At 37.4% G+C, this 15,174-nt stretch overlaps 1 protein-coding gene across 2 annotated transcripts in view; it reads left to right on the forward strand.

Annotated features, from left to right (window-relative positions):
• GNAI1 (G protein subunit alpha i1) overlaps positions 1-394 on the forward strand; it is an 88,478-nt gene extending 88,084 nt beyond the window's left edge. For both annotated transcript variants that reach the window (XM_047096250.1, XM_047096251.1), the window contains exon 8: positions 155-394. In XM_047096250.1, the coding sequence (XP_046952206.1) occupies positions 155-345 (191 nt within the window). In that variant the 3' untranslated portion in view covers positions 346-394. The remainder of the gene's footprint in view (positions 1-154) is intronic.
• The last annotated feature ends 14,780 nt before the right edge of the window (positions 395-15,174 follow it).

Genomic DNA, 15,174 nt, shown 5'->3' on the forward strand with positions numbered 1-15,174 from the left:
ATGCCTTCCTCTTGTTCTAAAAGGAAAAATACAGTGACATAATCCACATATTTTATATGTATGGAACTGATTTCAATATTTTCAGGTCCTTTTTGCTTAGATGTGTACTCATTTTAACTTTTCGCCTTATGTTTCTTGCCTTCTCCCATCTCAGGCTCAAACACATATGAAGAGGCAGCTGCGTATATTCAGTGTCAGTTTGAAGACCTCAATAAAAGAAAGGACACAAAGGAAATATACACCCACTTCACATGTGCCACAGATACGAAGAATGTGCAGTTTGTTTTTGATGCTGTAACAGATGTCATCATAAAAAATAATCTAAAAGATTGTGGTCTCTTCTAAATTTTGCAGTTAATGGTAAAATGCATTTTCAAACCAAATGAGTACTTCTGTGTGGATCTCTCTAAATTAGAGTCTTGCAGCAACACAATGTAGTATACAGCAGATGTATCTGGGACCTGACCAAAGTTGTTCTGTTGTGTTTTTTTAACTGAAAGTAATAGAAGGACCTTTCTTAAGAGAGGTGGTCCTGCAGTGGGAAACTAAGGGCAGTGTTAATGCTCGACTCTAGTGTATTGATGATTTCTGCCTATGTGTAAATATGCAAATGTATGTATACATGTATTTATAACTTTTGTTTTCCACGTTACTTTTAGGCTTTAAGAGTGGCAACTTATTCTAGCGTGATGGCTTTGGTAATAAACAGAAATACTAAGTACTTTGTACTGAATGACAGACTATTACCGTGTTTGCCAGTTTTAAACAGCTTTATTTATGTTCATGTCTTGTAAATTTTTAAGTACAGTAATTAATATTAGGAAACATTGCAGCCCTTATCTTGATTATATGTATACTTGTAATCTTAAAGTTATTTGTACAAACATTGCACAGACTATTTTAATAACATGATTTGTTCTTTAAATTTAATGTGTTTTATTGAAATGTTCTTAAGAGGATGAATATACCTGCCTTTGGATCAGTTATATAAACATTGTATGCATTTTAATTTTTCTTCTAAAAGTGCATGCTGATCTAATTCTACATTAGATTTGGTTTGAAAAACTGAAATTTCAGGTTTTTGAGGCTATACTCTCAGACTTACTATAAACACTTAATTTTTATTCAGTTGGTTTGTTTTCACTTTGAATTTTAATATTTGGATGGTATTCATGCATTTCCTTAAAGGTGATGCCAGATTAATTTTTATACACTTTAAATAACTACATTCTTATTTATAACTAAGTTTAGGTGGATTGAGAGCATTTTGTGGGTAAAAATATGTCAGCATAATGAATTTTGAGACATTCATTTGTGTATTTCCTTTGGGAAATCCCTTGTACCTAGCATACATGATAGTTCCTTATTTGGAAGATAACAAGAAAGATCTTTGAATATTCAGCTGCTGATCTAATGCAAGCTTTAGATTCCTATATGTAACTACTTTCAAATTTAATTATCACACTATATATTAAAATTACTTTTTTCTCTTACTCAAATTTCCACTTGCTTGAGTTAATATTTCTTTTTAAATTGTGCTATTATTTCTGACAATTAAACGGGCAATTACACTTAGAAAATGAGTAATAGTATTTAATAAAGTCAGTGATTTTATGTATGCTCAAATAAGTGTTACATATCAGCTAGATATTGGACTTTGATAGTCATTTCTTTTCATGATTCATGATGTGTCTCTGTGACTTCATTTCAACAAAATGAACAGCATTCCCTACCCTACTTCTCTTGTTTTACTCATCTTGAAAAAGGTCCTTCAATAAGCTTTGTGGATAAGTAGTTTCTTAGTTACGTGCTGTCATTTTGTTGAAGTATATTTCTTGAAGCGTGTGTGGGTGTGGGTAACCACAGACTACATTTTCATCTGTTATATTTTGGGGATTTGTTTTTCTTCTTTGTGATGTAAAGAAATTCAGTTATCACAGTTTCTTAAATGTGTTAGTTTAGATTCTTTACGTGCCTTTCATGAAAGATGTTTTCATTAATTTTACTGATGGAAGACCTGTAACATCCTTATTGTGAAGCTATGTATGAAATTCACCTATACTATGAATAAATATGAATCCTGAGAAATACTGTTTAAAAAGCCACAAAGAAGCACATCTTGGTGACCATAATTGGTGAATTCCTGAACTTTATTCTGTGTAATTGTGTTACTAATAAATCCTAATAAATTTAAATTTTTAAAATTTTACAAACCTGTTGACTAAACACATGTTTGACATTAGGATTTACTAAGTATCAGTCTATGGAATGCCCATTTATTCTTTATCTTTTTGCAATTTCATTGCCACAATCTTGAGTTTTTCCTGCCCCAAGTTTCTTCAGGAGATATGGTGCCACATTTAAAACTGCCTGGTTGATATCCCCTTCTGAGAATTTACTGCCTGCTCTTACGTCCATATGTCCCAAACCACATTCATCATCATTCTCCCAGTTCTTACCAGTTCATTAAACCAGTTCTTACCCCCTAATTTTGCCAGTGTAGCCACTCAGTACCATCATTCTTCAGTGCCTCAACAGGCAACTTTTTAGCCACTTACAACTCTCTTTAGCCCTCATCTCCATCTCTGATAAGCCACCATTTTGCTCACAACTCTAGTCTTCCAATGCCTTGCCAGTTTTTATTTTTCCTTTCCATTCCTACTACCACCTACCAAATGTAGGTTTTTGCTTCACTTCTGCATGAAATGGCTTGTTAATTAAATTCTCCACTTGCCATTTTTCCTTTCTCTCATACAGGCTAGTTATCCTAACTGATTGTCTTATCAGGGCATTGGCTCTGACTTTTCAATAAAACCAAGTTTAACTTTGCCTCCTATTCAGAGCTCATCCACTATCTGATCCCACTTCATTATGTTTCCACTCCTCTTCTACGTTACATCCTAAAAGTACTTTGTGCATAGCCTGGGCCTTCCTCCAAGTATTTGTCTACATACTGTGTGAGATATGCTTGAAACAATCCATGGGACATGGGAAGTGTTCATTCATATCTAGTAATGTTACTTTTATTAGGACTTTTGTTTGTGTTACCTTTTTTAGATTCACCTGTCATCTCTTTAGTCTGCTTTTTGGGGAACTACATGGTTCCAGTAGGGCTGCCAATCCTCCCTGGCATAGGATCAAACCTGACCAGTCCTGGTCTCTCATCACTAGGCATGTGACCCAAAATGAACCAGTCATAGTCCCAGTTATCATCCCTAAATTTGTGAAAGCTGTTCTGGTTTCTAAAATTCCCTTCATTTCAGTATCCGTTTAAAGGACTCTATATGCTTCATTAAATTCATTCAGATTCAATCACTTATTGAAAAAGTCTCAAAATGCACATGTTCTTACTGAATGTCAAAGGATCTGTAAGATCAGAAAAGGCTCAGAGAGATTAATTAACTTGACCAAGACCAAATCAAGGTGTCAAACCTATCACTTCAACTTCATGTCTGTTGTAGAACTCTTGAGAATGCTACCTTATTTCTAGAAAATGTGTAAGTTTATCCCCACTCTTAAACATCTGAGTTTATCTAAACACTCTTTTAGATTATAAATACATAAGACAGAGCAAAGCTGGAGGCATCATGCTGCCTGATTCCAAACTATATGACAAAGAGTAAAATAGTATGGTAGGGACATAAAAATAGATACATGCATCTGAGGAACAGACTAGAGAGCTCAGAAACATACTCATTTATGGTCCACTGGTTTACAACAAAGGAACCAAGAATATACAATGAGGAAAGGACATTCCATGATAAATGGTGTTGGGAGAACTAGACTGCCATATGTGGTCTAGAATGAAATAACCACTATTATAAAACATCCACAAAAAATAACTAGGTGGATTGAAGACTTGAATACAAGACATGAAACCCTAAAAGTCCTAGAAGAAACCATAGCTCCTTAACATGGGGCTTGGCAATAGATTTTGGATGTGATACCAAAATTAAAGGCAATAAAAACATACAACTAGAACTACAAACTTTTAAAAAGCTACTTACTACAAAGGAAACCATCAACAAAATGAAAAGGCAGCCTATGGAATGAGAGAATACATTCACAAATCATCTGATGAGGGGTTTATATTGGAAATATATAAAGAAGTCCTAAAAGTCCATAGCATAAATCACACAATCTGATTTTTACAAAGGGCAGAGTATCTAAACAGACATTTTTCCAAAGACCTACAGATGGCCAAGTCCATGAATGTGTTCAAAATCGCTAATCAGAAAAAAATGCAAATCGAAACCACAATGAGCTATTGCCTCACACCTGTTAGAATAGCTATCATAAAGGCAAGAAATAATGAGTTGGTGAGAATGTGGAGAAAAAATGATTATGTGCAGATGGTAAGAATGTAAATTGGTACAAGCCACTATTGAGAACAGTATCAAAGTTCCTCAAAAAATTACAGAGCTATAATATGATCCAGTGATTTCACCTCTGGGTATTTATCTGAAGAAAACAACAGTAATTCAAAAAGATAATATGCATCCCATGTTCAATACAGCATTATTTACAGTAGCTAAGATATGGAAACAATCTGTGTATGAACAGATGAATGGATAAAGAAAATATGCTGTATATACATGCAATTGAATATTTTTCAGCCATAAAAAAAGAAATCTTGCCATTTGCAGCAACATGGATGGACCTTGAAGCCACTGTGCTAAGTAAAATAAGACAGAAAGATAAATACTTCATGCTCTCACTTATATGTGGATTTTTTTTTTTTAAAAGGAAGAAAGCAGCTCATATATACAGAGAACAGATTGGTGATTGCCAGTAGCAAGGTGGTAGGCTAAATGGGTGAAAGAAGTTGTTAACAGGTACAAACTTCCAGTTATAAAGTCATGGGAGGGACAGCTGGGTGGCTCAGTCTGTTAAGCGTGCAACTTCGACTCAGGTCATGATCTCACAGTTCATGAGTTCGAGCCCCGCATTGGACTCTGTGCTGAGAGCTTAGAACCCAGAGCCTCCTTTGGATCCTGTGTCTGTCTCTGCCCCTCCCTGCTCATTCTCTCTCTCAAAATAATAAAAAAAAAAAAAAAACACATGAAAAAATAAAAATAAAAAAAGTCATGGGAATATAATGTGCAGCATGGTGATAATAGTTAATACTGTATTGCATACTTGAAAGTCTGAGTAAATCCTAAAAGTTCTCATCACAAGAAAAAAACATTTGCAATTATGTAAGGTGGTAGATGTCAACTAAACTTAGTGTGGAGATCATTTTGCAATATATACAAATATCTAATTATGTTGTACACCCAAAACTAATATAATGTTTTGTTACATATCTCAATAAAAATGAACTAAAAACTTAAAAAGTATGATACCTATTATATCTTATACCAAAGGTATTTATGCTATCTTAACATCCATTTGATTTGAAGCTACTTAAAACAATTTTTTTTTAATTATTTACTTTTGAGAGAGAGAGACAGATCATGAGTGGAGGAGGGGCAGAGAGAGACACACACATACACAGAAACCGAAGCAGGCTCCAGGCTCTTAGCTGTCATCACAGAGACTGACCAGGGGCTTGAACGCACAAACCATGAGATCATGGCCTGAGCCAAAGTTAAGATGCTTAGCCAACTAAGCCACCCAGGCACCCCAAAGCTACTTAAGAGTATGAACAGTTTTAGATGTTTTAATCCTAACCCTAACCCTAACTCTAACCCCTAACCCCTAACCCTGTCTGTAGAACCAACCGTGGTACCTTGTGTAAATGAATTTCATTAATAACGTAATGAATGTTACAGATGTTACTATTTTCACTGCCTAGTCTTCTATTGTAGAGACAAGTAGAGAGTGGTGGTGGTGGTGGCCTGGACCCTCGCATCCAGTGTGGATTCAACTCTGGGCTCTATTTCTTATTCATTGGGTAACCCTGGGCCATTTATTTAACCTTTCTTTGCTTCCTTTTTATCAGCCTGAAAACATAAGGATTAACTAACCAAACCACTAATTTGGTTGTCATCATTTAATAAGTTCATCATGCATGTTAAGCACTTAGAAGTGAGCCTAGCACGTGGTAAATAAATTTACTGTTGATTACAAAGACTATTTAATTTGGGGGCAACTTTGGGGTGCCTGGGTGGCTCAGTCGGTTAAGCGGCCGACTTTGGCTCAGGTCATGATCTCACGGTCCGTGAGTTGGAGCCCTGCGTCGGGCTCTGTGCTGACAGCTCAGAGCCTGGATCCTGTTTCAGATTCTGTGTCTCCCTCTCTCTGACCCTCCCCCGTTCATGCTCTGTCTCTGTCTCAAAAATAAATAAACGTTAAAAAAAATTAATTTGGGGGCAACTTTAAAATCCTAATCAGTGCTTGACCAATGGTTGTTCCTATGAGCCTTTGATGAAATGCCTCAAAAACAAAATAAACATCATGCTTCATCTTTATAGTTAAAACTTCTGAGTATCTCATGTCGCTATTGATATAATGGAAAATGTGAAGGAGGAGAAAAATTCATCTTTTTTATTTTATATTCTTTATGTTATTCAGCTTCAGGATACTTCTCTTGTTTTCATGTAACCAAAGATATGGGATATTTCTGTTATTTTAAAGTTAACTTGGAAAGTTTTTTTTTTTTGTACTTGCTTTATGAAACTGTACCATGATAGTTAAAATGCCTTTCTATCAAAGTTTTCTTTTTCTTTTTTTTTTAGTTTACTTTTTTTGAGAGCGACAGAGAGTACAGCAGGGGAGGGGCAAAGAGGTCAGAATCCCAAGCAGGGTCCATCCCGTCAGCACAGAGCCTGATGCAGGGCTTGAACTCATGAGCCTTGAGATCATGACCTGAGCTGAGATCAAGAGTCAGTCACTTGACCAAGTGAGCCACCCAGGGGCCCCAACTATTGTGAGTTTTCTATGTCACAAACTCCATTGACCTGTTTCCCAGGCATTTTTCCTTTAACCAATAACTATTGCTTTGGCGTCTGTTGTGATTTCTATTATTTACTTGGATTTTTTAGCTACTTTAAAAGTTGTGAGACACATTTCATCAAGTCCAGGAACACCCAAATGTGCATTGGCAGGAATCTGCTGCAGTCATGCAGACCAGGGCCCTGGGACAGTCCTACTGTGTGAATAAGCTTCTCAAGCACCATATAGAAAGGCAAATATTTCCAGCTTCCTTGACTTACCGTCCATCCTCCTGAGCTCCCATACCAACAAAGTGGGTGGAAACACTGCCATTGCCAAGAGACAGTTGTTGTTCAAATTAAGAATGTGTTATTCTACTGATTAAAATTAAGGTAACAGTGTTGAGGAAAGCATGTATAGAAGATCAAGGTAGGGGCGCCTGGGTGGCTCAGTCAGTTAAGCAGCCGACTTCGGCTCAGGTCAAGAACTCGCGGTCCGTGAGTTCGAGCCCCGCATCGGGCTCTGTGCTGATAGCTCAGAGCCTGGAGCCTGCTTCAGATTCTGTGTCTCTCTCTCCCTGACCCTCCCCTGTTCATGCTCTGTCTCTCCCTGTCTCAAAAATAAATTAAAAAACGTTAAAAAAATTAAAAAAAAAAGAAGATCAAGGTAGATTTTAACTACTACTTTAGCAGGTGATAGAGTGTCGCTTTTAATAAAGGGATGAGCACTGAGTGTTATATCTAAGTGATGAATCACTAAATTCTACAACTGAAACCAGTATTACAACACATGTTAACTAACTTGGATTTAAATGAAACCTAATAATAACAATAGTAATAATAATCACAAAGGAGGTGTTGTTTTCTCCTGAATTGCACAGGGCCTCACCTGAAAGAGAGTAGGATAGAGAGTAGGAATGATGATAAGCTAAGAATCAAACCAAAGAAGTTACTTCTCCAAGTGCAGTATCTATGAAAAGATTCTTAAAATTAATTTTATTCCTGCCCAAACTACGCATGTATTTCCTATCTTACCAGGATTTTCTTTTATTATTATTATTATTAATTTAGATCTGAAATTTTGGAGACCATTTATACTAAATTGAGAGACGTTTATACAAATTCAGTGTAAAGCCAGTCTTGAAAATAAGTCATTGTGAAATAAGTCCTTTTATATTAGGTGTTCTTTAATTTTAATTATTTTCTGTGCAACTTCACAGTACAGCTTCAATCCTTCCCTTGGAAATCAAAAAGGAATGAAGTCAAAGCTATTCCCAGACAACTCTGTCCTTCATTTTTATTAAATAGTAGTGGGTTCTGGTTCAAGATGGCAAATTAGGAAGATCCCAAACTCCTCTTCTTTCACAGAGCTACAAAAGAAATAATTTCTTCTGAAAAAAATACAAAAACAAAACAAACTAAACAAAAAGCCCCAAACCAGCTGAGCAACTCCTAAACATTGGGTGACTGAGGGTTAAAAACCCAAACTGCAGTACCTAGGAGAGATGAAGTCACAATCTCACCATACAACCCACTCCCAGCATGGTTCCCCACAATTGGGAAAAATATCAAACCCCTCAAAACCTCTGTTTGAACCTGGCATTGGGCACCACAACTTTTAACCCCTGCACCTGAGAGATGAGCCCCCTAAACATCCAGCTCTGAAAGCCAAAGGGCCTTGCATCCATGAAACCCACAAGACTACAGTGAACTGAGAAAACACTCCTTAAAGGGCTCAAGAGGACAAACTCCTTCACCCCAGTGCCCAGTGCAGAGGCAGCTGACTGAAAAAGTGCCCAGACTTTTATAAAAGAAGCTTATTTGCTTATCTTCAAGGTTCAGCCTAAGGGCAGGTATTTAATTCAACACACACCTGGCCTACTGAAATACTCTGTGGGATGGAGGTCAGCGGGCACCATCTTGGCACTCTCCCTCTGGCTCACTCCAGCTTGCTGTTATCTCCTCCCAAGGAGTCCGTGCCCTCATCTGGTGCCCTGACTTTTATGGCTGTGCCCAGGAAACACCTCCAGAACTCTTGGCTGTGGTGGCCAGCAGGGCTTATGCTCACACAGTCACAGGACTGTACCAGAGACAGTGTTCTTAACTGCTACTGCCCCCAGGGCACAGCACGAGGCAACAGACTGAGGCTCCCAGTAGTTCAGGGAAAGAAGTTTTTCATTCCTACATATCTTCCATATCTTCGTACCTGCAGCTTGAGCATCAGGCTAATTAAACACCCATCTAAGGGTGAAATGTAATCTTCTCCAGAGACCTAAGAAGGTTGGCCCGGTCTTTGTGCTATCCTGCTGTGCTCTTGAGAGGCAGTCTTCCAGATGGGAGCTTGCACATGTGTCTGGTGGCCCAGTTTCTGTGACTGTCACCCAGGGATGCCCCTTGATTACTTGTCTCTGGTAGCTCAGCAGAGGTTGCTTTCATGGGTTCCATGGGACTGGAACAAATGAGGAAACAGTTCTTGGCTCGTTTCCACCCTCAGGGCACAGCACCTACAGCAGACTGAGACCTACCCCAAGTCTTTCTTTGAAAGTGGCCTCTTTGCTTGTTGTGGAGCTTCAACCTAAGGGACAGGCTTCCCATGTGGCACGCATCTAAGGGTCTACTGAACCGTTCTGTAGGGAGACAGGCCAGTGGACCATCTTTGCCTTCTACTGCCTCACTGCAGGTCATCAGTATCTCCTGGAAAGGAGCTACTACACTCATCTGGCACCCTAATTTTTGCCACTGCCACCCAGAGGACACCTCCGGGATACCTGGATGTGGTGGCCAATGAGATTTAGGCTTGAAGTATATATCTTCATATTTTAAAAGCTGCTCCCTGTTAGAACTAACAAATTCTGTTAGGTAGCAGGATATAAACCCCATGTATACAGAAATCTATTTCTATACACTAACAATAAACTATGAGAAAGAAATTAAGCAAACAACCCCATTTACAATTGCATCAAAAAGGATAAAATACCTAAGGAATAAACCAAATAATACCAAAGGAATACCAAAGGAATAACCAAAGAGGGAAAAGACTGTACTCTGAACACCAGGATACTGATGAGAGATATTGAAGAAGACACAAACAAAAGACAATACTACCCAAAGTAGAAATTGAAGAAGACACAAATAAATGGAAAGACTACCCAATGCAATCTCTAACAAAATGCCAAAAGCATTTTTCAGAGAAATATAATGAACAATCCTAAAATTTGTGTGGAACCAAAAAAGACTCCAAATAGCCAAAGCAATCTTAAGAAAGAACAAAGATGGAGGCATCATGCGCCCTAATTTCTAACTATATTATAAAGCTATATACAAAACAGTATGGTGTTGACATGAAAATAGACACAAAGATCTGAGGAACAGAATAGGGAGCCCAGAAATAAACCCAGGCATATATGGCCAATTAATCAACAACAAAAGAGGCAATAATATACAATGAAGAAACGACAGTCTTTTTAATAGATGATGTTGGGAAAACTGGATAGCTACATGCAAAAAGAATAAAACTGAACAACCATCTTACCCTATACACACACACACACACACACATACATACACACACACACACAAAACAAACAAAAAAACCCTCAAGATGAATTAAAGACTTGAATGTAAGATTGAAATTATACAACTCCTAGAAGAAAACATAGCCAGTAAGTAACTTGACTTTGGCCTTGATGACTTTTTAGATTTGGCATCAAAAGTAAAGGCAATAAAAGCAAATGTGGACAAGGACTACATTAAACTAAAAAGCTCTGCACAGCAAAGGAAACCATCAATAAAATGAAAAAGCAATATATAGAATGGAAAAAAAATTGCAAGCCATATATTTGTTTTTGTTTTTTTTTTATATGAAGTTTATTGACAACTTGGTTTCCATACAACACCCAGTGCTCATCCCAAAAGGTGCCCTCCTCAATACCCATCACCCACCCGCCCCTCCCTCCCACCCCCCATCAACCCTCAGTTTGTTCTCAGTTTTTAACAGTCTCTTATGCTTTGGCTCTCTCCCACTCTAACGTCCTTTTTTTTTTTTATTTCCTTCCCCTCCCCCATGGGTTCCTGTTAAGTTTCTCAGGATCCACATAAGAGTAAAACCATATGGTATCTGTCTTTCTCTGTATGGGCAAGCCATATATTTGATGAGTTAGTATCCAAAATATATAAAGAACTCCTAGAACTCAAGAGCAAAAAAAAAAAAAAAAGCCACACAATTCAATTAAACAATGGGCAGAGGATCTGAATAGACACTTTTCCAAAGAAGACATACAAATGGACAACAGGTCCATGAAAAGGTGTTCAAAGTCATTAATCATCAGGGAAATGCAAATCAAAACCACAATGGCTATTTTCAAAAAGATAAGAAATAACAAGTGTTGGCAGAAGCAACCTAAGCTTCTACCATGGATGAATGGATAAAAGAAATCTGAATGGTCAGTTCTTAAGCCTGTGGAATGTGAACCATCCTGGCCGCAAACTCATTCATCTGATTTGTGCTGGAATCTTTTTGCAGCACTCTACTAGAGAATCACATATGTTTCCTTCTGTTGTTGTTTTAACAAAATTAAGTACCTGTCAATATAAGTGATCGTTTCTCAAGCAATTATTTTAGAAACCAGTTAACCTCTAATTGAACAGAACATTTTTGCAGGCTTGGACATACATTTTACTCCATTCTTAAACTCTCTATTAGAGTACCGATTAATGTTAGCTGTTTATCTTTTCTTCAAAAGGAAGCTCATCTAAGTCTAGTAATTAATGACTGAAGGTGGGAGGGAAAACTTGGAGCCAGTATAAAGTACCCTTTCTACTCTCTAAGATGACCAACTGTAATCTCCTAAGGCTTCTTGGTGCAGACTCAAAACAACATAGTTCCAAATGAAGTCCCTTGAAAAATTCTACTAGTGTGATAAGACTCACTGAATATAATAAACCTGTACATAGTTTCAAATATATTACAGATAATCTGCCTCCCCTAACATCATAAATATATTAAAAAATGCATACATGAGGTATCTCCTCAGTGCCTGTAGTACAGACCCTTCAGGTGCACCACCAATGTTCTCATTTAGTCATTAGAAGAGTCCCACAAAGTTACTGATGAAAGTTCCATTTTTCAGATAAGGGGACAAACTAAGAAAGGTTAAGTATCTGGTGTAATGCTGACTACCTAGTAAAGTGGCAGAAGCAGGCTAAAATCCAGGGCTATAGGTCATTTGTTAGACATGTTTTCAACATCCAGGAGCATAAGGATGTTTTTCCTAAGACTGCCACAAGGTATAGAGTAGCATATCCCAAAAGCTGTTGCCTAAGCAAATGTTAATAAGTGTGCATGGTGCTGCATACCAGCATGCTGATGGCTACGAGAAGTCCTGCAGGAAAGAAGCCTGGTGTGTTATCCGCTGTTTCACAAACAGAGCGGTGCTAACACAGCAACTACAACCCATATGTGACTATAGAGCATTTGAAATACAGCTAGTCCAAACTGAGATGGGCAGCCAGGGCAACATACACACAGGAATTCAACGATGTGAACGAAAAGAATGTACATGTTACACTGATATTGTGGATATAGTGGGTTAAATTAAATGTATCATTAAAATGCCATCTTCTTTCTTCTTACATCGTTAATGTGGCTACTGGAATATATAAAATATTCAAGCATCTAGGATTATATTTCTACTTGAAAAGTAAAACACTTTTTTTCTTCCACAACTCAACTTGCATTCCATGGAACAGTTCCCAAATTTCTAGAGAAGCAGATACCATAGATGAAAAGCTAAGATTTGAAGACTATTCCAGTTCTGAAATGCTACAGTTTGATGTAATATAGCCTTTTACTGTGGGCGTAAGGGGGACTATCTCATTCTCACTTCAAATATGTCAGCTGTAATAAAAAAGAGTAATACACATTTTAAAATCCATACTCTCGAACTGAATTTTTAAATTAGCTTCTGTCTTTATTTTTAGTTCCAATACATGGAGTGGATATAGACCCATCAGGGTACCAGAAAATTACTAAGCCCTGGTTTACAAACCCATCTCTTCAGTGTTCTTTAGCCAAATCACAAGATTAGCTGTTGTTGTTTTTTTTAATGTTGTTATTGTATTGTGTTTTGTTTTTTAATATGTTTCAATTCCCTGAGCCAAATTCCTTTCTTCCTCCACACCTCCCACAGGACTGGGCTTAGCATAGTCATGCATTAAAAAAGCTTCTGAACTTTTTTCGGAAAGAGTAGCTCCCTGGAGCTGTGGAGGAGGACAGGAATTTCATATTCTGCAGGACTTAAATCATGATAGCATATCAAATATTTCAAGGCCTTAGATGTGTATTTTGCTCTCTGATAAAGACAGAAGACAGCAATAAAATCACATCTGTTCTTAAAGTTTCAATAAGATCACATCTGTTTATCTATATAATTGAAGTTTTCTAGATTCTCAAACTTCCCTCAGGATTTGAGCTCATTCGTTTAATAGTATTAATCTGAGAAAGATTGTTATATATATGTGCATTGTTTAGTTATACTCCTTTTAAAAATACACATATATAAATCGCTCCATGAGAAATATCACAATGTTCTATTTGGCACAAAATGCACAAAAAGTTAATTATATTGGAATATGTGAAGAATTTCATTTGCAATTAGTTGAAATTATCAAGACACTAGACATTTTAGGAATGTGTACGTGTGTGTGTGTGTGTGTGTGTGTGTATTTTTTTTTTTAAGTTTGTAAGAGCTTACATGATTAAAGCTTATTTAAGTTGCTCTGGCAGTTATGAAGAAGAAAAAAAAAGTTTTATATCAACTTAATTATAATTAGATTAAATGATTATATAATCTAATAAAGGCATTAAGATTAAAGTAAATTTATATCCGCATTTTTATATCAAGCAATATAATGTTTGAAAGAATAAATTTATTTATTTACTTAAGAATACCTTTTTTTTAATATATGAAGTTTATTGTCAAATTGGTTTCCATACAACACCCAGTGCTCGTCCCAAAAGGTGCCCTCCTCAATACCCATCACCCACCCGCCCCTCCCTCCCACCCCCCATCAACCCTCAGTTTGTTCTCAGTTTTTAACAGTCTCTTATGCTTTGGCTCTCTCCCACTCTAACCTCTTTTTTTTTTTTTTTTCCTTCCCCTCCCCCATGGGTTCCTGTTAAGTTTCTCAGGATCCACATAAGAGTGAAACCATATGGTATCTGTCTTTCTCTGTATGGCTTATTTCACTTAGCATCACACTCTCCAGTTCCATCCATGTTGCTACAAAGGGCCATATTTCATTCTTTCTCATTGCCATGTAGTACTCCATTGTGTATATAAACCACAATTTCTTTATCCATTCATCAATTGATGGACATTTAGGCTCTTTCCATAATTTGGCTATTGTTGAGAGTGCTGCTATAAACATTGGGGTACAAGTGTCCCTATGTGTCAGTACTCCTGTATCCCTTGGATCAATTCCTAGCAGTGCTATTGCTAGGTCATAGGGTAGGTCTATTTTTAATTTTTTGAGGAAACTCAACACTGTTTTCCAGAGCGGCTGCACCAGTTTGCATTCCCACCAACAGTGCAAGAGGGTTCCCGTTTCTCCACATCCTCTCCAGCATCTATAGTCTCTTGATTTGTTCATTTTAGCCACTCTGACTGGCGTGAGGTGACATCTCAGTGTGGTTTTGATTTGTATTTCCCTGATGAGGAGCAATGTTGAGCATCTTTTCATGTGTCTGTTGTCCATCCGGATGTCTTCTTTAGAGAAGTGTCTATTCATGTTTTCTGCCCATTTCTTCACTGCATTATTTGTTTTTTGGGTGTGGAGTTTGGTGAGCTCTTTATAGATTTTGGATACTAGCCCTTTGTCTGATATGTCATTTGCAAATATCTTTTCCCATGCCGTTGGTTGCTTTTTAGTTTTGTTGGTTGTGTCCTTTGCTGTGCAGAAGCTTTTTATCTTCATGAGGTCCCAGTAGTTAATTTTTGCTTTTAATTCCCTTGCCTTTGGGGATGTGTCAAGTAAGAGATTGCTACGGCTGAGGTCAGAGAGGTCTTTTCCTGCTTTCTCCTCTAAGGTTTTGATGGTTTCCTGTCTCACATTCAGGTCCTTTATCCATTTTGAGTTTATTTTTGTGAATGGTGTGAGAAAGTGGTCTAGTTTCAACCTTCTGCATGTTGCTGTCCAGTTCTCCCAGCACCATTTGTTAAAGAGACTGTCTTTTTTTCCATCGGATGTTCTTTCCTGCTTTGTCAAAGATGAGTTGGCCATACGTTTGTGGGTCTAGCTC

Source organism: Lynx rufus, unplaced genomic scaffold (genome assembly GCF_022079265.1).
Source record: "Lynx rufus isolate CCGP_SWC_20201006 ecotype Redwood Valley unplaced genomic scaffold, mLynRuf1.p SCAF_4, whole genome shotgun sequence".
NCBI lineage: Eukaryota > Metazoa > Chordata > Mammalia > Carnivora > Felidae > Lynx > Lynx rufus.